General features: G+C 38.0%; 3 protein-coding genes across 3 annotated transcripts; 1 reads left to right on the top strand and 2 right to left on the bottom strand.

The window, feature by feature from the left end:
- Positions 1-4,654: 4,654 nt before the first annotated feature.
- On the bottom strand, positions 4,655-5,164 carry LOC121808357 (ATP-dependent DNA helicase PIF1-like). The gene has a single exon (XM_042208790.1). It carries the CDS (start codon positions 5,162-5,164, stop codon positions 4,655-4,657), a length of 510 nt encoding a protein of 169 aa, XP_042064724.1.
- Positions 5,165-5,937: 773 nt separating this feature from the next.
- Positions 5,938-8,439, bottom strand: LOC121809060. The gene is made up of 8 exons (XM_042209612.1): positions 8,296-8,439; positions 7,709-7,836; positions 7,504-7,628; positions 7,087-7,172; positions 6,806-6,969; positions 6,583-6,703; positions 6,248-6,487; positions 5,938-6,165 (listed from the first exon to the last, which is right to left on the bottom strand). Exons 1-8 carry the CDS (start codon positions 8,437-8,439, stop codon positions 5,938-5,940), a joined length of 1,236 nt encoding a protein of 411 aa, XP_042065546.1.
- An 11,659-nt stretch (positions 8,440-20,098) lies between these two features.
- On the top strand, positions 20,099-23,718 carry LOC121809539. Its single transcript, XM_042210241.1, has 15 exons — positions 20,099-20,263; positions 20,638-20,749; positions 20,853-20,967; positions 21,082-21,228; positions 21,697-21,801; positions 21,945-22,028; positions 22,104-22,219; positions 22,335-22,436; positions 22,520-22,633; positions 22,714-22,770; positions 22,868-22,934; positions 23,008-23,061; positions 23,144-23,218; positions 23,293-23,328; positions 23,422-23,718. Exons 2-15 carry the CDS (start codon positions 20,715-20,717, stop codon positions 23,536-23,538), a joined length of 1,224 nt encoding a protein of 407 aa, XP_042066175.1. The 5' UTR covers positions 20,099-20,263; positions 20,638-20,714; the 3' UTR covers positions 23,539-23,718.
- The last annotated feature ends 930 nt before the right edge of the window (positions 23,719-24,648 follow it).

Here is a 24,648-nt window from a genome sequence, read left to right as displayed (position 1 = left end):
TTAAGACGACTATTAATTTGGGAGATTTTGTTTGGGTTATAGTTAGCGCGCCTTAAGAGCATCTCCAATGGAGGCTAGCGGACTGGCTAGTCGATTCTCGGCGCTGGCCGGTCTGCTAGCCGAACCATTGTAGGCGGCGAGCGGAAAAAGGGTGAGAATTTCGGCGAGCAGAAAAAGTGCTGTCCGATGCGCTTGCCGATCGGTTGGCCGCCATTATAGGCGGGCGATCGGCGAGCACTTTTTTTTTTCGAAATACTATATATATGCGATTTGCACGTCATTTTCATTCGCACCGCTTGTTTTAACGAGTTTTCTCTCTCACTTAATTTATGTACAAGAGTAATAAAGCAAAATGGAGAACAACAACGAGTCTGTTCCAGTGACGAGCAGATCTCAAACTCCCACGGTACCCGTGGGAGGTGGATGGGCTCCGATGGCCGGGTACTACAACATGTACCCTTGGATGCAGATGATGCCGAGGTGGCAGCCGGGGATGCAGGGGACGCCGGAAGGGACAATGTCTATCGCCCCAGTCTTGATTTTTTGACTGCTTCTTCGCACACATCGACCCCATCGGAGACGCAGTTCACTGGGTGTGAGACTTTCTCCTTAGAGGAGTTGGAGATAGATCTCGAGGATGCGGACACTCTCGTTCAAACGGGGGAAGTAGGCGGGGTCGGGGCGCACCAAAGAAGAAGAAGGGCAAGGGGAAGGGCAAAAGGGTGGTCGGCGAGTCGTCGCAGCCGGCTGATGACCACAGCCCGGCACGGAGGAAGTGGACGGATGCGAAGAACGTCGCGCTGTCCAAGGCTTGGGTGGGTGTTTGCGATGATCCCCTCCATTCTAACAATCAGAGGATCGTCAACTTGTGGGCTAAAATATCAGCAGCCTACAAGGCATTTTGCCCGGAGGGGAGGCCACACAGCGGGGATGAGTGCCGGAAGGGGTGGGACCGAATCAGGGCTGCAGTCTCCCGATTTTCAGGCTTGTACACCAACGCCCTCCGCATGCAGACCAGTGGCCAAACTGACGAGGACTGCAGGAGGATAGCGGAGAAAGCCTTCCCCGTGCACAGGCTTTATAAGGAGTTCACCTACTGGAACTGCTATGAGGTGCTGATGGACTCCGAGAAGTTTCGGGCAGGTGTCGATGCTGGCTGGCCGAAGAAGCAGCGACTGAACTATGCCGGTGATTACAGCAGCAACAACGGCGGTTCCCACGACCTCCCCGAGGATGTTCAGGAGTTCCCGTCCCCTCCATCGTTTACTCGCCGCACTCGCCCGGTTGGTCAAAGGCGGGCGCAACGGTAGCGAGGGGGGTCGCCCAGGGGTCCCAGGAGGTCCAGTCGGCATCCCCCTGTTGGCAAGTCGCCAACCGAGCTCGCCTTTTTCGCGCGTCAACAAACGCGGGCTCAGATGCACAAGATCTTAGCTGAATGGAGGGCGGCAACTGACCCTGTGGAGACGAGGTTTCTTCACTCAATGCTCGAGAGTATGCTGGTTGATTTGGATGCCGCCTCGGCACAGTTAGGGGGCTCAGATGCCGCAGATTTGGGGGTCCCGGATAGCGGCGACAATGGCGGCGACGACAGGCACGAGGAGTGAGGCGGAGGCGGGGGCTCGTGTGTGGAAGAGGTTTTTTTTAAAATTAATGTAATTTTTTTTAATTAATGTACTTTTTAAAATTTTACTATTTTTATTGAATTTTCCCGTATCTGTTTCGTAAATTTAATTCCGTATTTTGTGTGATTGTTAATTATTTATTTTTTATAATTTTATTTATTGTGGCTAGCCTAATGCTTGTCTAGTTGCTTGTCCTGATGATGTGGCAGGAGGGAGTTTTTAGTGCTGATGATGTGGCAGGAGGAGTTTGTGGCTAGCCTAATGCTTGTCTAGTTGCTTGTCCTGATGATGTGGCAGGAGGGAGTTTTTAGTGCTGATGATGTGGCAGGAGGAGTTTGTGGCTAGCCTATGGCTGACCTATTACCATTGTGGATGCTTTAAGTGTAAGGCGCTACGTGGCGCCTCGCTTGACGTTGACTAGTCAAACCAATATTAATTATGTCTTGTCGATATAAAAATTTTAATCTATTTTATTGTCCATATAACATTTTTTTTTACGTATTCCCTCCGTCCGTGAAATATTGTCCATTTTGCTTTTATTCCATTTTTAGTAAATGGACCTTAAAACTAATGTATAAATGTGGGGCTAACAATTTACTAACTTTTTCTATTCACTTTTCTTTACGTTTCTTAAAAATCGTGTCGAGATAAACATGGACAACATTTTACGTACGAGGAAATAGTATATTTAAGAAAAGGTCAGGGTAATTTGCAATTGAAAATGTATATATGAGTAATTGAAAGATTTAAATCATGTAAATTTTTGAGTTTCAATAATGTATCTTTATAGTAATTTTTTCATGGTAATGAAATCCATATTTTAATTAAGCAAGTATAGTAAAATGATTTAAAAAATAAAAAATACTGTAAAATATTCAAAGGAATGATATAAGACCGAATTTCTGTTGTGTGTTAGTAATTGAAGGAAAAGTTTATTGTGGGATCATGAATATTTTAAGAGAAATAAAAAGATTCGGTCTCTTTTATAGATATTCTAAGAAATGGGCTGGGATCTTCTCTGGCGTGGTGAATTGTACAGCAAGTCATCCTGTGCACTAAAACGCAGCATCTAAGAGTGTCCACAATGGGGGAGCCGCGGCCCGCGGCTCGGTGCGCGGCCCCCATTGCAGAGGCCGAGAGCCGCAGCCCTGGGGCGAGAGACGTGGCTGAGCCGCAGCCGCGGCCTTCACGCGGCTGAGCCGTGTGAGCCGCGGCCCTCCATTGCATCGAGCCGCGTTTCGCGGCTGAGCCGCGGAATTTAATTTTTTTTTCATTTCGAAAATGGCATGTTGTGCAATTGCACACCAGACCAGCCGAGGATCCTGAGAGCATCCACAGCGGAGAGCACACCGCTGTCCGTCCGTCCGTGCCAGCGGCACGGCACCGCTGTCCGCTGCTGCTCTCTTGCCGCTGGCACGGCGCTGCTCTTAGCTAAGAGCACGTCTGTGCCAGCGAGCAGGGCGACGTGGCACGTTTCTATTGGTCGTTGGTATTTTTTTTTAATTCAAAAATAATACCAAAAATGAAAACATATATATTTTTGGATTCCCAAAAATATACAGATTTTATTACCATTTTTTTGAAATCTTTTTTGAAATTTTTTAAAACAAAATTAATCCCAAAATCATCTATAAATACACACATTCATCATCCATTTGGGCGAAATTCGGCCACGAGTAGTGGGTTTTTTTTAATTTTATGAATTTAATTATGTAATTTTTAATTTTTAGGATTTAAATTATGTAATTTTTAATTTTTAAGACTTTAATGAAGAAAATTTTAATTTTTAGGATTTTAATTATGTAATTTTTAATTTTTTTATAATTTGTAATATTATTCTGGTTATTTTTAATGCATTTTAATATTGTGGAAATGTTTTTATTTAAATAGAATAATAGAATGGTGGACCCTTGAGCATGTCCTTGCGGAAGAGCACGGATGTGGGCGTTGTGCTCTTGCCTAAGAGCAGGGAGTAAAAGTGGGTCTGGGCCCACATCCTTGCTCGTTGGCAAGAGTACGGATGTGGATGCTCTAACCCCTAAGAGTGTCCACAGTAGTTAGCCCAAGCCTGAGGCCAAGCAATAAATTCTTGTCCACGGCCACAAAAACTTGTCCAGGGCCATAAAAAAACTTGTCCAGCCTAATAGTGGATAACCACAACCACAAATCTAATTATTTTTTCAATTGTTGGTATATTTTAATTTAATTAGAATAAAAATTATCGGATTATAATAATTAGAAAATATGTGTGAGGTGAAAATACGTAAAATGGAGTAGTATTTATAGAAAAATTTTGAAAAAAAAAGTTGAGCAGAGTCGCTGCTCCCGGCGCCCTGCAATAGAGCGCCGCGGGCAGCGTCCATGCGTCGTGTCCACGCCAATCCCACCCCCGTTGTGGCCCTCCGTTTCTGCATCTATAGGGAGCCGCGACCAAGCCTTGTCCTTGGGCGGGAGTCGCGACTCCCTATTGTGGACACTCTAAAAAGTACTCCTACTATACTAACATCACATTCTCAATTGTGTTTAGGTTGGCACATATTTATCATCGTTGGCATATACTACTATATGATCAACTAGTTTTACCACCCGTGCTATGCACGGGCCAAATTATCTTCAGGAAAAAATAAAATATGTTTTTTAAAAATAAAATATTATTGAATTTTTTGAAATTCATCAATAAAAACTATTGAAGTATTGTATAAATATAATTATTAACATTTTAAAATCATACTTTTACTACTACATCTATTAATCTATCGATCCACTATAACAGAAATATATGAGGGAAAGAACTAGAAATAGAATAGGATATACAAACAGTAGATTGATAATTACTAAACACTAAAGTAAATTAAATACTTCATTATAAATTCGAACAACAGCACATAGAATTCAAACATCTTCTTAACAAAAACGTTACAAACATCTCTCTAACACAAGTAATTCATACATTTTGAAAGACTTGTGTATACAACATTAAGAGTAGAATCACTTCTATTGTCAATCTCATCCCCACAAACTAAAATTTTCAATCATTCACGACTTGTGACTCTAGATATAGCAACATAAAGTTGTCCATGACTGAAGCCCGGTTTTTTCAAAAATAATCCAACATGGGACAATGATTGGCCTTGACTTTTGTTAATGGTCATTGCATATGACACAGCCAGAGGAAATTGGCGTCGTTGGAATTTGAAAGGTAGCCTTGGATCAGACGGTATCAATGACATGCGCGGAATCAGAACCTTATCACCAATATTATGACACCCCAAGACACGCGCCTCCAAAACATAATCACCTAAACGGGTAATGATCAATCTAGTGCCATTACACAAACCATTAGAATGATCTATGTTTCTTAACAACATCACAGGAGTTCCAACTTTCAACATCAGTTCATGATTAGGGGTACCCGAACATTTCAAATTATTCAAAAATTCAACAGAATGAATCTCAGCAGAACCATTCGAAGTGGAATCTGAATTTGAAATGCTATCAGAGCTCAAATATACCCGCCCTGGAGACTGATCCACCGAAATCATGAATTGGTTAACCTCATCAACAACATCAAGCGTGGGAGCAAGTATAGCACGATCATGCAAACAATTGCTCAACTCTTCTGGATCCATATAGGAATGATATATGCTTTTAACAATGGTTTTAATTTCTACTAATATCAAAACCATAACTCTCTATATGTTATTTTATAGAAGATTTTACACCATTTTATACTTAAATGTAATCAGAAAAGGTAAAAGTTGAAAAAGCCTAATGCAGAAATTGTCCAGATCATATACTATGCATGTATCTTTATTATTCTATGAATGTAGCTGTTAAAACTTAGGAAAAATTAAACATAAGGCTAAATTTATAGTATATATTCCTAATCTGTAGAACTTAGACACAGAGCCTCAATTAATGTCAAAGCCATAAATCCCTTTCTGTTATCTATTCTAAGATTTAAATAACTTCTTAATCTGTAGAACAAAGTATATATTCCTAATATGTAGAACTAAGACACAGAGCCTCAATTAATGTCAAAGCCATAACTCCCTTTCTGTTATCTATTCTAAGGTTTAAATTTCTTCTTAAATAAATCTGATACATGGCAAAAACCCAACAAAAACATCAAATTATGAACACAAAAGAGTAAACCAAAAGAAGAATTCATTAAGAAAAGGCATAACACATGAATACAAATAACATTCATCTTAACAGTGCTAAATAAAACCAAAAGACAAAGATGAAGATTATGATAAGTTCAAAAAGATGAGACAGAAATAAAAAACACATAGATTCATAAGTTTTTCCAACATTAATCACCAAGAGAGATGTCCCGACTGTAGCTGACAGAAGCCTCATCATCTTCTTCAATCACATTTACTTTCTTCATCTTCTTCTTGATCTTTCCAAAAGACACATCATCACAGTTATCAAACTCATCTTCCAAACACCTCTTCACACTTCCCTCAGCAATCCATTCAATCTCATTTGCCTTAGTAACCACAGATAAATCAGGTGTGACAAAGCCCTTACCAGACACCTAAAAAGGAAGTTAAAACAGAATTACAAACCACTACAATCAAAATGGAACAATAGGTCAACTTAATATTTGAAAAAAATACCTCTACAATATCAACACCAAAGAGTAAATCATACAACTTCACATCAGAATTGAAAACTTGTGATCCAATATTTAGAGGAACATGTTTCTCAACTATATCTGGGATGTTGCAAATTTTTTTAACCGTATACGGATATCTACGATAATATTCCTTGTTATTCCTGCTTTGAACCTTAAACAACACCTCTTGACCCAAAAGCAGCTCCTCAATTTTCCTAGGAATATATTTCATAACATTATTCTGTAATAAAGAAACAACCACTCATGATACAAAAATAAAACCCAATTATTCTGATGTATAATTATTACACAGATTTGAGTTCATTCTTTTATTACCTCCATATTGCTTCCAATCAAGTCAGTCACCCTTTTACCAATTAATTGAACAGTTTCTCTACCCCACAACAAAAGGGATGCATTACTTGTGTCATCAACAATGTTGACTACAAACCTGAACCTAAATAAGAGAAAGGGAAAGAGAAAGTTAAATTAATTAACTTCTTGCATTAAATAATAAACAACAACTAAGTCAGTGAAAAAATAGGAAGCTTAAATATACCTTTTAACAACATCATCATAATTCTTGATGCAAAAATCACATCTAAACTTCTTGTCATCCAACACTCTAACTTTCTTAACACAGGTTTTACATGCTAGATAGTACCACTCTCCAAAATGAGGCTCAATTGATTCAACTTTACCAAAGACCCAATAAGAGCCATCCTGTTTACCAACATCAGAAATAAACTATTCCACAATTAAAAAGTGAACATATTGGGTGACAGAGTAGCTCATCGGTATTTATAAATGTATAATTTTTAAACATAAACCCTTCAATACCTCCAAACAGACAACATCACTAATAGACTTGACATCAAGATCATCAAGCTCCCTACCATGCTTCACTCCAGTTTGATCCACTGACCCTTGTGCAATGAAGGTATCATCATTTTTAATCCAAAAAATTAGAATTAATATTTGTTAGAAGCAATATACATCCAAGTATAATATCAAAGATAAAAAGCATAAACACTACAAATGTGTATAATATTCAGACAATTAGACAGAAAAAATAAACTTTGAAAAAGATACTACCTCTGCCTAAACTCCTTGACTTCATCCACATCAACATTAATTAGGATCTTGGATGCTTGAAAATGAGTGGACACACCAATCTCACCTAAATAAATGGCAAACAAAAATTATAAGTAAAGTTTCAAAATATCAAACAGAATATAAATAAAATGGAAACACAACCTCTGAAAACATTAGCCTTGCAAAACTGCACTATGATTATAGGGACAGTCCCTTCAACCTTTTTCAATTGAGACAAATAAGAATCCACGTTGGAATCCCAAGTTGTACACAATATCTTATTATGGCTGTTGAGAAAGTAATAAAATTAGTTTAAAAAACAGACTAAAAAATAAAAGGTCATTTAGAATATGGCAGTGAGACTTACTGCTCATCACTTATTTTCACTTCAATCAACCTATATCTACTTTGCTTCACAACTCTTCCAGGTGCAGTGATAACACCAATGATATATGCCAAGTTATAGATGTCATTAATGAACCAAAAGATTGTAAACTAAAGTGTATCAAACAAAAGATATAATAGATGTTATACCAAAAAATGATGTCTGCTCTTCATTCTCATTGCTTGTTATATCACCAAATGGTTTACATGAAAAGAAATTTGTTGGAAAACAAGGATCTCTGACCTCATACATCTCTGTTCTGAAATTCATAATGAGTCTATAAAGGTGATTAGTAGCTTTGTTTCTGAGACTGTTGTCCCTAACAAAGAAATTTTTCATATAATAAATGCCTCATTCATAAAGTTTATGTTCCAGATTCTGTAGCACTTTTTTGGAAATGTTGTTTGAATTTATGTACCCTGAATATGAAGGAAATAAGCAATCAGATATGTGTGATATGATAAATAAAAGATTATATGTGTAACTCTTTAATTAATAGAAACATAGAGATATAGAAAGTAATTTAATTAAAGATAAGTAAAGATTTATATTCTGTTAGTCATTTATACCTTTGAATCATGAAAAACACATTCTAAATTGATATCTTTATTGTCATCAGGAAGACCTCCAAAGACACGAACACAATAGACTTTTATGATAGAGTTTGTGATGGCAGTATGAAGATTTTGCACCAAGGTAACATAGGGAGCCATACTTCAACAAGACACTGTTAGAAAACAACCATCTAGATTTTAGTAACATTTACATTTATCTAAATTAGTCATATAGCTAAATTATTAATAACTCTAATCTAATGCAGGTTCAAAAGATTCAAAAAGAGGCCGGAGATGTAAAGGAGAACGTGACACTACAACAGAGGCCAGTTTCAATAAACTAAACTAAAAATACTACCAAATATTATGAGCTATTATGTAATAAATAAGATTTGCAATAACAGGCACATTATAAATAACTTTTTTTGCAGATACTCATGATTCCACAACAGGAGCAGTTCAATAATAATGAACAATGACATCTAAGAAGTGCTGGAAAGAAGAAAGCTCTCAAACAGGTAATCTAATCAACTCTATAATACAACTGATTCCCTGGTGTATAAACATTGAGTATAAACATGTAAGGTACACTAAAACTCCACTTAATGAAGATAACTGCATATAGCATAGAAGATCCATCTAATGATGAAATTAGAGGAATCTATAGAAAAATCATAGAGTATCTAGAGAGTATAAACTAAAATATTTCAACTATAAAATGGTTTTGCAACTGATCTAAACCGCAGATGCTTGCAGATAGTTAAACATGGAAGGTACACTAAAACTCCACTTAATGAAGATACTTGCTTATAGCATAGAAGATCCATTTAATAATGAAATTAGAGGAATGTTTAGAAGAATTACACTAATAGAAACTAACATGCTGATACATCAGAGAGTATCCAGAGAGTATAAACAGAATTATTTCAACTATAAAAGAGATTTGCAACTGAGATAGAATAAGAAAGAATCAGAAAGAATCAGAAATAATGGAAGAGTCATATACCAAAAGAAGAATGGAAGTTTATGATGGTCTGGAATATGTTGCAAGGTGAGCAAAGAAGAAGTAGAAGATGGTATTTATAGAAGTATGTTTGCAAAAACACTGCAGAATATAAACAAATCAGCTTTGGAAAAAAATGTAATGATTAGTAAGACCTTTCATATAACAAATAATAGAAAATAACAGATAAAACAAAGAATTAACTAAAAAATATATTATACAACCAATCATAAAACCATGCTAATATTATTATATATGTTATTTATTGGGACTGCTACACAGGAATATAAATATTGTGAATTTTTATGCATTCTGTATTAAATACAGAGCCCATTAATTGGGCCTCCTGACAGCCATAATAAATGAGTAATACATTGTGTTTCCCTATTAATATCAACAATAAATAGAAGAAAACCTAATGAGATAACAACTGTCTCTCATTTTCAAGATATGGGAGAGAGAACTATAGCTGCAACCAATACAATAGAAGACATCTAGAGGTTCCACGCCTATAAACCTCTTCAAATCTGTAAGATAACACCAGAATATGTCAGAAATAAGAGGAAGAAGAAAGGATACCAAATACATCTTATATTGAAGGAGAATGAGAGAGAATAAAGGATGCAATCATTACAGCAAGAAGGCACAATTGCTGATGCACGCCTGAACCTTTTTGCTTCTATACTCTACAAAGTAGATAACAGAAGATGAAGAAAGCACTACTTCGAAAAGGTAACTTCATTTTATAGATTATACTTTACCATATAAATCATTTTTACATTAACATACTTAACAACAGATGATTTTATTTGCAGGATTTAAATACCAAAAACTTTTAAAGAACCAAGAGAAGTATTATCCAGAATAATATCAGCACTCTTCAATCAGAATAGGTACTATACTTCTTTATTACTACACTGTTTCATATCTACACAATTCAAGCTCAACTTTAGATGGTTTTAAAAACCATTAATGACTATATTCTTTTGCTATTCAGATACTAATACACAAATGATTTCATTTGCAGGATAAATCTTCCAAAATATTTGCAAGACAAAAAAAAAGAATTATAGCAACTAATAACATCATTTTTCCAAGAAAATGTATCAATCTAATTTATTACTCTACAAAGAGAAGTTCAAGATTACATATTTAAAATTAGCACTGACATCTATGTATTACAGAGCAGATTTCGAATTATGCAATAGTCTAGTGGCCAATAAAGTGCTACTTTGGATTCTCAACCATCTAATTCTATAAGAGGTATGAACTTCTTTTCTTTTTATTAGTTGCACATGGATGAATAATAAAAGTATAGAGGCAACATAACTGACCTATGATCTATGCATTATGAACATAAAACCATTACAATATAAGAATAAAAAGGCATACTCTACCGATACTTTCATACATGATTTTCCTCATCAAATCCAATAACATTATTCATTAATTTAGATAAAGCTTTTCATAGATTGTTGATATACTCCTCATTCTGTGTTTGCAATTTCTCTTAATGCTACATGATAATCAAGTTTGCATACTTCTTATATGACTTTTGATCAAACATTTCATATTTGCTATAACTCTAGATGACTTCCAAACTAATTAACTTTGTTGATGTTTTCTATTCAGTGTTGACATACTACTCATCCTCTCTTTCCTATTTTAATCTTTGCTATATGATAAACAAACTTGTATGGATTTCATGTTTGACTTTTACATATGCATATCATATTTGCAATATCTCTAGATGACTTTCAAAATTCATATGTACATAATGTTCATATGTTCATATTAGGCTGTTCATATTATACTTATACAAATGCAGCTACCTAAATTCCAATTCATATTTTAGTTGTGAAAATGAAGCTATATTATTTTTTATATGGTTCATGTTATATATGTATGAAAGCTAATATATTTTGTTCATGTGTGTTCAGGATTTGAATTGCACTGCATCCTGGTGTAATTATGTATCTCAATTCCTATTCAAAAATATGTATATATGTAATTTTCTATAATATCTCTTTATTTGTAATAGAATAGGTTTAACTACACAAACTAATGAAACCTATAGATAAAAAAAAAGAAAAATACTACTAACAGAATACAAACATTGAAACCATAAATTGCTTTTATATTGAGTGCAAAAACAGAAACAAAAATGAATGAAATAAGAAAAAAAAACAAAACAAAATGAGACTTCATTTTCCCACCCAAATCAATGCCACATGGCATGCCAAAAAACGGGCACTTTATATTTGTATAGATAGATATGCTAGTAATTCTTTTATGAGCCAAAATATGTAATTATTTTACAAAATATAGAAAAATTATAAATTTAATTATTTTCTACTGATTAAATAGTATCTTACTTAATTTGACACGATTTATGAATTAAATATTTGGAATGTATTAAAACAATAATAAATACATATAACAAAAATAATAAAATAAATTTAATGAAAAATGCTTATCATAGATGAATAGCAAACTGAGGAAGATGAGGATTAGGGATTAGGGTTTAGCAACATTTAATCAGATCCATTTTCATCCGGGTAAATATATCCAATCCAAATAAAATTATTTAAAGGTGGCATTTGGATACAATATGAGACTAGTAAAGGATAAAATTCATAATTAATTAGAAAAAACACTGAATTTTGTTATAATGAATGTTAAAAGGAAAATTACAAGAATATGTGTTATATTGTGAATGAATAATTTTTAATTACTATGAAATAAGTATATATATTAAATTTCAAAAAACAATTATAGATTGTGGAATTACTCGTTTTACTTTAAAACTCAAGTATATTACTTTTTTTACTTTTTAATGTGATAACTAATTAACTACCAAAACTAAAAATACGCACTATTCCTAAGTATACGAGTTTTGAAGTTGCAGACAGTTAATATTCACATGATCTATAAATTACTGTCTTAATTGGAGTGTTATTTGAAACACAACCAAAATTATAATTATTGATAACAATCTTTTTAATAAAATAAATCCAAGGCTTACATGTTCGTATATAACTAAAACTCATCAATATGAAACATCAATATATAAATATAATTTTTTATATACTTTATGAAGTAAAATAAAAATAAAAATAATGATAGCTATTCTAAACTTATAATTTTTTATAAACTTTAGAAAGTAAATTATAAATAAAACATAGTAATGGTAATTATTTTATTAGTATAATTGGTTTAAAATGGAGTACTTTATAATAGAGAAATGATATGCTATATACTTTATGTGAGCATCATTCTCGTTTAACGCATATTTAACGTTGTTCGTTTCGATTTATATATTTAGTTTGATTCTAATGAATTAAAAAATGTTATTGAAATTTTTAATTTTACAAAATTCATATAAATCAAAGCTCGATTTGCTCGTTTTCTCTATAAATTCAAGTAAATTAATAATCTAACAAATTAAGCTTTGATTTTTATGAATTTTGTGAAATTAAAAATTTTAATTACAATTTTTAATGCATTGGAATCAAACTAAATATATAAATGGAAACAAACAACGTTAATAAACATGCGTTAAACGAGAGTGATGCTCACATAAGAAGCTCAGAAGGTAGGTAGAATATCATTTCCCTTTCATAAAAGTTAGTTTTAATTTTAAAATTTAGAACGGAACAACGATAAAGCCGATAGGCCCCACAAGCTAATTTGTCTACCGCCGAAACCACGGAGTTTTGATTAATCAAAATCAAAACTCTTAATAAATCGCAATAATTGCAGTGTGCTCTTGCTTAGAGCATGCATAGCGGTGGACGGACGGCGTCCGTCCGTCCGTGCCGCTGGCACGAACAAGCTCCACCGCCGCTGCGCTCGCGCCGCTGGCACGGCGCTGCTCGCTGCGAAGAGCACGTACGTGCCAGCGAGCAGGCGACGTGGCGGCACGCGATTGAGCAACGACATAGCCGTTGCCTTTGAATTTTTTTTAATTAAAGATTGGTTTTTAATTAAAAAAACCGATAAACAAAAAATCACTTCCCAAAAAAAATATATCCGTTTATTACAGTTTTTTACCACTTTTTAATTTTTTTTTATTTTTTCCCCCAAAAATACACATTTTCATCTATAAATACCCCCACTTTCACACCCAAAAATTTACACCAAACTACACAATTCTCATATTCATTCTCCCATATCCATTCTCATCTTCATTCTCCCATATCCATTCTCAATCTTTCTTCCACTCCTACACCATAACAATGTCCGGCCACGGCGATAACCCTCGGGCTCCGGTTGGAACCCCGAATGTGACAAACGACAAAGGAAGAAAGGAATTTGGGGTAAAAGCTTGATTTATTCTCATTACCACCGTATAGGTTAAATAGGAGTTTACAAGGTCTTGTATATGGTAACTAAATCATTCTATTCTATACATGATATGTAATTAATTCTTAATTTATTCTTTCCTTGCTTAATCAAATCTTCTCCTTTATTCTAACACTCCCCCTCAAATTGAGTAGTGGGATCCCCGATACTCAATTTGTCAAGAACATCTTCAAGACTCCTCGAGCTAACCGCCTTGGTTAGTATATCTGCCAGCTGATCTTCCGAACGCACAAATGGGAACTCGACCACTCCATTTTCAATCTTCTCCTTGATGAAGTGTCTATCCACCTCAACGTGCTTTGTTCGGTCATGTTGTACGGGATTTTCTGAAATGCTTATCGCAGCTTTATTATCGCAGTACAATTGACTCTTACTTGGAATAGAATCAATCTCTGTCATCAATTTCCTTAGCCACATGATCTCAGTCAGACCACTTTTAATTCCTCTAAATTCTGCCTCTGCACTAGACAAGGCTACCACCTTCTGCTTCTTGCTTTTCCACGTTACCAAGTTACCTCCAACGAATGTGAAGTAGCCTGAGGTCGATCTTCTATCCACTGGGTTACCTGCCCAATCTGCATCAGTATACCCATGGATTTCTAAGCTTCCATTTTTCTTGAACACTATTCCATGTCCAACGGTTCCCTTCAAATATCGAACTATCCTCAGTGCAGCCTCTAAATGTTCAGCCTGGGGTTGGTGCATAAATTGACTTACCACTCCTACCGCATAAGCAATATCAGGTCTAGTGTGAGATAAATAGACGAGTCTCCCAACTAACCGCTGATAACGCCCTCGATCTGCTGCCTCAGCTCCATCTTGTATCTTCAAGCCATGATTTTGCACAATCGGGGTCTCGGCTGGTTTACACTCTAGTAGGCTTGTCTCTGCTAGGATGTCCAAGATATATTTCTTCTGCCTCAAAAATATCCCTCGCGGTGATTGAAGGACTTCAATCCCTAAAAAATACTTAAGGTCACCTAGATCCTTCATCTCAAATTCCTTGAAAAGCTTCTCCCTCAAACTCTTAATTTCCTCTACATCATCGCCTGTAATAATCATGTCATCAACATACATAATTAAATACGTAGTATTTCCTTCGTGCCGTTTCAGGAACAATGTATGATCTGAATTGCTCTGTCTATATCCATAGCTCTTCATTGTGTCAGCGAATCTACCAAACCAGACTCTCGGTGACTGCTTCAGTCCATATAGAGTTTTCCTCGACCTGCATCCTTCACCTACCTTGAACTCGTCAGAGAAGCCCGGTGGTGCCTCCATGTAAATTTCTTTCTTTAACTCGCCATGAAGGAAGGCGTTTGTGACGTCGAACTGGTATAGTGGCCAATCTCGATTGGCGGCAATGGAAAGTAGTACCCGGACCGTATCCATCTTGGCTACTGGAGAAAAGGTTTCTGAGTAGTCTATTCCATAAGTCTGAGTGTACCCTTTAGCCACCAGTCGAGCTTTATACCGCTCGATGCTTCCATCCGGTCTCCGCTTAATGGTGAACACCCACCTACACCCAACTGGTTTCTTTCCTTCGGGTAGTATACACTTGTCCCAAGTGTGGTTGCGCATTAAAGCATCTATCTCCTTCTTCATGGCCTCTCTCCAATGTTGGTTCCTTATTGCCTCGTCCGCCGACTGTGGGATCTCTTCCTCATCGTAGAGTGCTTCCTCAAACGCCTGAGCCATCTCGGTGAGGTGACCTTTGGCGAGATTAGCCATAGAGTATCTTGCCTTTATGTTGATTCTCTCTGGAGTGTACCTCTTCGGTGGTACTCCCCTGTTTGTCCTTGGAGGTAGGATATATCTCCCAGTGTCGGGATCAATTCCCTCAATGTCATCTATCTCACCTTCTTCAGGGCTAACATTAGACTCCCCCTGAGTCTCATCAACAACATTAGATTCAATAATCTCATTGACAGGAGCAAGAGTACTTACATCCGATATCAGGAGCGGAGAGTCGTTACTAGGACTTGTGTCACCTGCTGCTTCAGCGGAGTTGCGTACTGCTTCCTCTGGTAGGTCCGCCTCTGGTACACTTGGCATTGACACCCAGCTTAGTGGGTCACTAACGTCTTTCCTAGTGTCACTCTCCCCCTGACCGCTAAGATGGGTATAGAAGTACTCAGTTTTAAGAAAATCACAATTCATGGTCGTGTACATACGATTAGACTTAGGATCAAAGCACCTATATTCCTTTTGGTTTACCCCATAGCCCACAAAAACACATTTAATAGCACAAGGGGACAATTGTGTTCTTTCATGTTTTGGTATATGGGCAAAGACTGAGCATCCAAAGACACGGGGTTCTAGTGAAAGATGTTGGGGAATAGTTGTTTGTAGGGCTAGGGTATCGATTGGTGTTTGGAATTTTAGTGTATGGGTGGGTAGCCGATTTAGAAGGTAAGCGGAAGTGGCAAGGGCTTCAGGCCAGAAGGTTTTTGGAACTTGTGATTCTATGAGCATGGCTCGGGTCATTTCTAGTAGGATTCTGTTTTTTCTCTCGGCTACCCCATTCTGTTATGGAGTGTGGGCATAGGTGGTTTGGTGTATCATTCCTTTTTCTAGGGTGAACTGTTTCATTTTGGTATTGACAAACTCTCCCCTATTATCAGATCGAAGGGTTTTTATGGGTTTTTGGTATTGTGTTTGAACAAGGTTATAAAAGTGGACAAAGTGTTCAAAAACTTCAGACTTATGCTTCATAAAATATACCCACGTCATACGGGTGCAATCATCAACAAAGATAAGAAAATATCTAAAGCCTTGTCCCCCAACTACTGGTGCGAGTCCCCAAACATCAGAATGTATTAAATCAAAAATGGTTTCAGTACGAGAATTGCTCAAAGGATAAGAGTTTCTATGACTTTTAGCCAAAACACAAGTCTCACAGTACATGCTCGACTTTGGAATAATATTAGGAAATAACTTTTTTAAATAACCCGGAGAAGGATGTCCTAAGCGTCGGTGCCAAAGCCAAGCTTCCCTATCAGCAGTCCCGTGAGTTAGCATGGCAGCCCCTTTTTGGGCTATCTCATCCACGTAGTACAACCCGTTACTTTCAGTGCCACGCCCAATAATCTCTCTGGTCCTGATATCCTGTAATAGACAGAAGTTTGGTTGCATCAGCAATGTACAATTTAATTCCCGTGTCACATGACTGATTGACAATAATTTATGGGAGAGTGAAGGAACATGCAAACAATTAGATAGTTCTAAAGTTGGAGAAATCTTCACAGTCCATGCCCCCTTTACAGCCGTAAACTCTCCACTAGCAGTCTGAATATGAGAAAAATGAGGTTTATGGAGTTTAGTAATATCCGACTCATCATACATCATCGTATCAGTAGCCCCGCAATAAAAAATCCACCTATTAATTTTTTCCGATCCTGTAGACACGGCACATGCTGCTCCAAAAATTTTCTAGGACTTGAAAACGATTTTCACATTTAATTGGGTCTGATTTGTATTTCTCAACACATCTGGGGTCACTTTAAAATTTCGGGAAACTTTTGGGGCAAAATTAAGAGAAAGATTGGCATGGGGTAATTTTTCAAAATATAAGAAATATGGAGGGTTAGGTTGCAAACCTAACCCTAATACACGGTTACCTCCCACCGCCTCCGTCATTTCTCCTTCCTCTGATCGGATTGGTCCAGCGGCAAACTGTGCGATCCCGGCCATCTTCGGTGGTGCTCCGATCAGCTGCTCGTTGCCCCGAGCCTGCGCGGCTACATCACGGTTGCCCTCGGCGGTGGCGAGATTAGCTCCTCCTCCATCCGCTCCAACTCCAACAGCCGCGGCGGCGTGGCCCTTGCTCCATGGTGGCCGAGCGGCCGCCGGTTTGTGCTTCGACTCCCACCATTCCGGGTATCCCACCAATTCGAAGCATTGTTCTCTTGTGTGCTTCCGTTTTCCACAGTTTGTGCATACCAATTTGGACCGATCTTCATCTGTTATTCGTTCATCGGATGGTCGCTGGTTCCACCCTCCGATCCTGCTATCGCCGCCGCGGCGTGGGGCATTGGAGTGATTTGGCCTTCGCGCCGTGAACAGCCCTACTCCGATCCCATCTCCTGGGGCTTTTCCGTCTGCAGGGCGGAGAATCTCCGATCGGATGTCCTCCCGCTTCACTACGTTGTATGCTTGTTCGGCCGAGGGGAGTGGTTCCATCTTTAACACTTCTCTCTTTACTAACTCATACTTCTCATCCAATGCCGTAAGGAATTGATAGAGGCGATTTTGTTCTGTCTCTTCATTGTAGATTTGGATATCCTCTGAACATTTCATCCGGTTAGGCCGCTTCTGGTCAATTGCGGTCCAGATCTCGTTGAGGTCGTTCCATACTTCCTCCAACGTTGTGTTCCCCTGTTTTAACGTGCTCGCCCTCCGGTGGAGATCGTATGTTTGCAACGAATCTCCCCCGCTCTTGTATGTTACAGCCAGGCTGTCCCATATGTGTTTTGCCGTCGGTTGTTGAGCAACTCGGCTGACCAACTTGGTTTCGATGTTTTGAACAAGCCACGTAAATACACAATGGTCGGCTTCTTGCCACTGTGTAAACGTCGGGTCTGTTCTCGGCGGGGGGATGGGACTCCAGTGATGTGAGATACCATCCCCCTTCCGCTTATTGCGTTATGCATCAGGATGGACCATACCGGATAATTGTCGCCGTTGAGTTTAAATCCTACCGTCAGTGGCTGAGAGTCGGTTTTGTATATGGTTTTCTCTGGTTTGGTTTCATTGATTTCTGGTGGTTGGTTATGCATAAGGCTTTTACGCATAAAATTTGAAAAGAGGCGTGCAAACTCATCCGCTTCGGATGTGTTCGGGCCGCCGGTTGTTCCTTTTTCGGTTTCTGACATCTCTCTGTCACAAGTTCACAGTCAAGGGTTGGGATGATATTGATTCTGAGCTCCCAGAATCGTCGCCCGCTCTGATGCCATGACAAACGGCAAAGGAAGAAAGGAATTTGGGGTAAAAGCTTGATTTATTCTCATTACCACCGTATAGGTTAAATAGGAGTTTATAAGGTCTTGTATATGGTAACTAAATTATTCTATTCTATACATGATATGTAATTGATTCTTAATTTATTCTTTCCTTGCTTAATCAAATCTTCTTCTTTATTCTAACAGAATGGTTCGGTTGACCACCATTTCCTAGTCCGGAAACGGAATACTCGGCCCCTCCTCAAACCCAAAGTTCGGGCGTTCCGGGTGGCTACCGGCCATGCCCAATCGACGACCAAGGTGCCCCCGAAGGGCGATACGGGTGGACACCGGAGCCTAGGCCGACCGCCCCCTCCCAAACTCTGACTCCTCCTACTCGCAGTGTCCGCACACCGTACACTCCGGCGGAGATGGATAAATTGTTCAAGGCGTACTTGGAAATCTCCGAAGATCCGGTGGTTGGCACGAACCAATCCGGCGATCACTTTTGGTGGCGCATCGCTCGCCGGTACAATGAAAACTGGCCACCGGGAACAGTCGAGCGCAACGAGAGTATGGTGCGCAACGCCATCTTCCGAGCCAACGATGAAATTGGCAAGTTCAATGGCTATTTCCTCCAGAAATAGCGGAATGAGGGGAGCGGCCGGAACGAGGTCGACTTCATCACTGCCGCGATGAGCACCTACCAATCCATGAACTACAAGCCATTCAAGTACCTCAACGTTTGGCAGGAGACGCAGACGCACCCGAAGTATTTGGGAGGCGTAACATCCTCCTCTAGCGGCTCCTCCAAACGGTCAAGGTCGGTATCCCTATCCGACGCCGGCTCCGAAGAAGTGGCTAGCCAACTCGCCGGAACTAACTTGAGTAGCCCCGACGCCGACCCGAGCGGTTCCCAACGCCGACCGCAAGGAAGGAAGAAGGCGGCGGCCAACCGCCGTCGAGCCGCGGCTGCAACCGCCGATGCTCCAATTCCCTCTCCCGTTCCATATGAGCCACCTCCACCCCCCACCAACTCGTTGTGGCAGCTTTTGACCTAACTCAATATGGCCGATAGGTCCACTATGACCCCCTCGCAGCTTCGATCGCACGAGGCCATGATATTGGGCCTCCAAAGACAATTAGGGGTAGTGCCGCCGGATGAGTAGTCGTCAACGAGGGTATTTTTAGCTTTTAATTATGTAATTTTTAATTTTTAGGAGTTTAATTATGTAATTTTTAATTTTTAGGATTTTAATTATGTCTTTTTTATTTTATTTGTAATTTGTAATATTTATTGTGGTTTTTTAATGAATTTTAATATTATGGAAATGTTCTTGTTTAATTGAATTTTAAATTGAATTGTGCTTGTCCTTGCGGAATAGCATAGCTGTAGGTGTTGTGCTCTTGCCCGAGAGAGCAGATAGGAATAGAGGTGCCGAACCCACAACCATGCTCGCGGGCAAGAGTATGGTTGTGAATGTTATTATATCATCTCATTCATTTCATAATAACAATCCCCCTTTCGCTTTGGGGGATTTCCTATCATTGTCAGTTTTTTTTTGTCATTTCTCTGCTTTTCCCACCTTCGAATTTGTGCCTTTTGTAGCTCAATTTCAGCATTTGAAAACCTCGGACTCGGTCGGCCCTATCAGATTCAAGATTCCTGAAAAAGGTGACACCCAAATGCCCTACATTTTCATTCCACCAATGATTGAATTTTAATTCTTACCCATTTCGTTTAAAGATTGAATCTTTTTGTTTTGTTCTTGTGTTTCCATTTTTTCTGGAAGGAGGGATTTTGTGTAAATGGGATATTTGTGCATCTTTCAAATGAGCCATAAAATTCTGTTATGTATTTTTGTCTTTTGATGATGGGCTGTTATTGACCCTATTGGTTGTGAAAGATGATATTTTTGGGCATTTTGATTTTCTGTGATCAGCTTTTTGTGGTGTTGGAATTTCCTAAAATTGATTCTTGAAGGAATTGAATTTGGTGTTGGATTGAATGTTTTTTTTTTCTAAAAATGGATTCTTTATTTCTATAAGGAATGGAATCTTGAGAGATAGGGGTGTGTGAGATTTGGTGCATTGGCTGCTCATCTGCTGCAAAGATTGTGAGCAGAATGGGTACCCCAATACGAAGGACCGCGAATTCTAGGTAATTTTTTAGCTCAAGAATCGCCCGTTTAAGATAAAAAAAACTGCTCAATTTGTTGGGCCCGATTGTGAGTAAATGGTGACGCGGTTCCTGGCTTTTGCAGTGGGTGGCATTTGAGAAGAACAAATGAAACAATGAGGCTGATTATCACAACTTTTGTGGGGATTGTATTTGGCTTCTTTTTAGGTGTATCTTTTCCTACACTTTCATTAACAAAGGCAGGGAGACTTGGCTTTTACTCTTCTCAATTCCTTTACTTGTTTGCTTCCTTTCAATTTCTTACACTCAGTGTTTGCATTTTGGTGAGATGGTTTGTGTTGTATGCTTTGTAGGTTAACTTATCATCAAACATATTTCCATCTGTTGATCTCACTTACATTGAGGACAAGTACTCAGGTATCTCGACTCAAGCACTTTTGAACGTATGGTCGGCTCTTAAAGGAAGGAGAGTCATCTCGCGCAAATATAACGACACTAAGGTAAGTAATTCCATTTTGGACACGGTTTCATAAAATTTACACTAAAGCAGAGCTTGCCTCGTCGTAAATATTTATCACACAGTTTTAGTTGCAATAGTAAAAAAGCTGCAGCTTCTAACAAAACATTTCAGAATAATAATGTTGTATGCTTTAATGAGGGCTTTTTGCATAATACTTCTATATCTTGATTAGGTTATATGTTTGGTATGAATTATTCGAATAGTTCATGTTAAGGATTCATATGATTTCTTGATTTCAACACTTTTAGGCTCGTAATCGACATGCCCTAATCTTGAATTGAACTCTTTATGTATGTCTGAATTGACTTTTTTCTCAGCCTTGTCTTGAATAAGCCCATATGGACGAAAAAGCAGAAACACATGTATTCCTCTTAAAAACTATGCTATCTTTGGTGTCCGACTCAATTTCAAGTGATTTCATTTTCTTAGTGTGGGCGATTTTTTGCAGATCTGGGTTCCAACCAATCCTCGAGGTGCAGAGAGACTACCACCTGGTATTCTCGTAGCCGACTCTGACTTTTACACTCGCAGATTATGGGGTGTTCTTGGCGAGGTGTGTATTCTTCAGCAAACTTAATCGTGTGTGTAACTTTCAACTTCTTGAGAATGAAAACAAGTTGTGTTACCCTTATACCATCATGCTCGTTTCCATGTGAATTATGTTCCGTTGTCTGATAAGGAGGCTTGACATTGCAGGACCTAATTGTTAAACCAAGATATCTCATGACCTTTACTGTTGGTTATGACCAGAAAAACAACATCGATGCTGCAGTAAAGAAGGTAACCTCTAAGCCGTCCCGTTGCTCTTTCTACTAAACAGGCATTTTATACAAATTCCTGACAAAAGTTGTGTAGTTGACAGAGAATTTCCAAGTTCTGTTGTTTCACTATGATGGCCGGACAAGCGAATGGGATGAATTTGAGTGGTCTAAACGGGCTATACACATGAGCGCAATGAAGCAAACCAAATGGTAATTTGTAAAGCAATTCCTTGAATTCCTTTCGACCTTTGTGTATTTGGAGACATTTTTTCGTTTGTGCAAAACCAGAACTGAATAGAAGTTAATATATTGTGATGCATACTAGGTGGTACGCGAAGAGATTCTTGCACCCCGACATTGTGGCTCCATATGACTATATCTTCATCTGGGATGAAGATCTAGGAGTTGAGAACTTCAACCCAGAGGAGTGAGTCAGAAATAGGTCGCTTCAACTTTCATTTTATGAAGCTCGAACCAAATTATTCGCTGATGCTTTCTTCCACATGACAGATATATAAAGCTAGTGAGGAAGCACAAGCTCGATATTTCACAGCCTGGTTTATCCCCCGATAGTGGTATGACGTGGGAGATGACAAGAATGCGTGAGGATACCGAAGTCCATAAGTACGCTTCATTCAAAGCTTCATCCGAAAATAAGCTGTCATGCTTTGTGAATCTAATGATCACTACTTTTTTACTCACAGGGACACGGAGGAAAGGCCTGGCTGGTGCGCAGATCCTCATCTACCACCCTGTGCAGCGTATGTGAATGAGACGAGACAAGCATTTGTTCGAAGATCCATTTTTTACTCATATACAGTTCAAACATTCAACTTATTGAGAAATTTATATGTGCAGATTTGTGGAGATCATGGCCCCCGTTTTCTCTCGGGATGCCTGGCGTTGTGTATGGCATATGATCCAGGTATGTTACGCAACATTCCTTGAACACGCTCCTCCCTCTCGATTTTTGATGATTCGAAATTACAATGGCGCAGAATGACTTGGTCCATGGATGGGGTCTTGATTTTGCTCTTCGAAAATGTGTAGAGGTCAGCTATCACTTTCTGTATCATGAAAACACCCTTCTTTTCCTTTCTCTCTCCTATAACTCGCTCTCTCTCTGTAATATAGCCTGCTCATGAGAAAATAGGAGTTGTCGATGCTCAATGGATCGTGCATCAAACCGTTCCTTCTCTAGGGAATCAGGTAAACGTGTACAACAATAGGTCTTACCAACGAGTCCTTGACTCAATAACACGAGTTTATTTTATTTTTTTCAGGGTCAAGCGGATCAAGGCAAGGCGCCGTGGGAAGGGGTAAGAAACCACGTGTGACCTGCCCCAAAAAACATGTGTTTATGCATTGCACGAAAAAAAGTGGTTAAACGTGATTTTGTTTTGTTGACTTAGGTGAGGGAGAGGTGTAGGAACGAATGGAGTATGTTTCAAGATCGGCTGAATGCAGCTGAGAAAGCGTATTTTCAGGCCATGGGCGTCGATCCTCCTAACTCCACAGCTAGTCGTTAGGCATTCTAGTTTTCGATGGTTTTTTTTTGTATGTATGAATCAACCGTGCTTCGTCTTCTATTCTCGACTGTAATTTTGTAGCCCTTTAGAGGAAAGGGCGTTTACATGTACACTAATTGAATGGGAACTGTAACCTTTTTGCTTAAGTTCATAGAATAGAGTTTGTACATCGTCTCATTATATTTGATAATTCCGATTGCTATTGATTCGATATAATGTTAATATGTAGAAATCGGAAGGTAAGATGAGTGGTGTGAAGTTTTGTATTTCTATTTCTCATTCGCCATCGATGATTTTTTATGGCAATTTTGATGAAGGCGTTGGATTCTTATCTAGGATTTATTTATTTGGAGGGAGAATGGATGATTGGTTATTTAGTTTATTTGTGTAATTGTGTTGTACGTACTGTATAAATGTATAGATTTAATCATTTAATCATGGTATGTTTTAGTATGTTTATAATTTACGGTACAAATTATGTGTATCATATCTGCCCATTTGCTATAAGTTTGTTATTTTGTGGTGGTTCATTATATATTTCTCAAAATTATTTTTTATATTAATGTATTGATAATAGATCTTAATAAAGCATTTTATTCTCTACCGAATTATGAATAGTTTGTGTCGTAAGTAACTTAAGTTATTTTTTTCTCCATGATTTAAGTCAGATGAAATTTTTGCCTAATCATATTTCAATTTTTAGCATTCTTTTCACACAATTTCATAATCAAATGAATCTTATTTATATATTTTTTTTGGATGTATCTAATTTCACTTTTATTATTTTTATAAGTAGAATGCGTGAAGTAGTATAGCCCACTTACAAGAAATCAAGAAATTTTTAAAAAAATAAAATAAAAATAAAAATGAAATATTCTTATGCTTCGAAAATATTGTTAATTTATAAGATAGATGTGTTGCATATTAAAGCCACCTCAACATATGATATAATTTTAATATTTAATAATATTCCACTTATGACTAAATGGATGCTCCATTTTTACTCATTATGTACAACTCAGGATTAATTAATACTCTATGGGGCTATTCGGTTGGCAAGATTAAATCTCATAATTAAATATGTATCATGTTTGGTTCATAAGATAGAAC

This window comes from Salvia splendens, chromosome 6, assembly GCF_004379255.2.
Source record: "Salvia splendens isolate huo1 chromosome 6, SspV2, whole genome shotgun sequence".
NCBI lineage: Eukaryota > Viridiplantae > Streptophyta > Magnoliopsida > Lamiales > Lamiaceae > Salvia > Salvia splendens.
This window is presented reverse-complemented; position numbering and strand designations above follow the sequence as displayed.

Coding starts and splice junctions, on each gene's coding strand:
- LOC121808357 (XM_042208790.1), bottom strand. CDS start 5,164: ATGATTTCGGTGGATCAGTCTCCAGGGCGGGTATATTTGAGCTCTGAT.
- LOC121809539 (XM_042210241.1), top strand. CDS start 20,715: ATGGGTACCCCAATACGAAGGACCGCGAATTCTAG. Junction 21,229..21,696: donor GCAAATATAACGACACTAAG/GTAAGTAATTCC, acceptor GATTTTTTGCAG/ATCTGGGTTCCAACCAATCC. Junction 23,219..23,292: donor TTCCTTCTCTAGGGAATCAG/GTAAACGTGTAC, acceptor TATTTTTTTCAG/GGTCAAGCGGATCAAGGCAA.
- LOC121809060 (XM_042209612.1), bottom strand. CDS start 8,439: ATGGCTCCCTATGTTACCTTGGTGCAAAATCTTCATACTGCCATCACA. Junction 7,837..8,295: donor GTGTTTTTCATGATTCAAAG/GTATAAATGACT, acceptor GATACACTTTAG/TTTACAATCTTTTGGTTCAT. Junction 6,704..6,805: donor TATGATGATGTTGTTAAAAG/GTATATTTAAGC, acceptor TCTCTTATTTAG/GTTCAGGTTTGTAGTCAACA.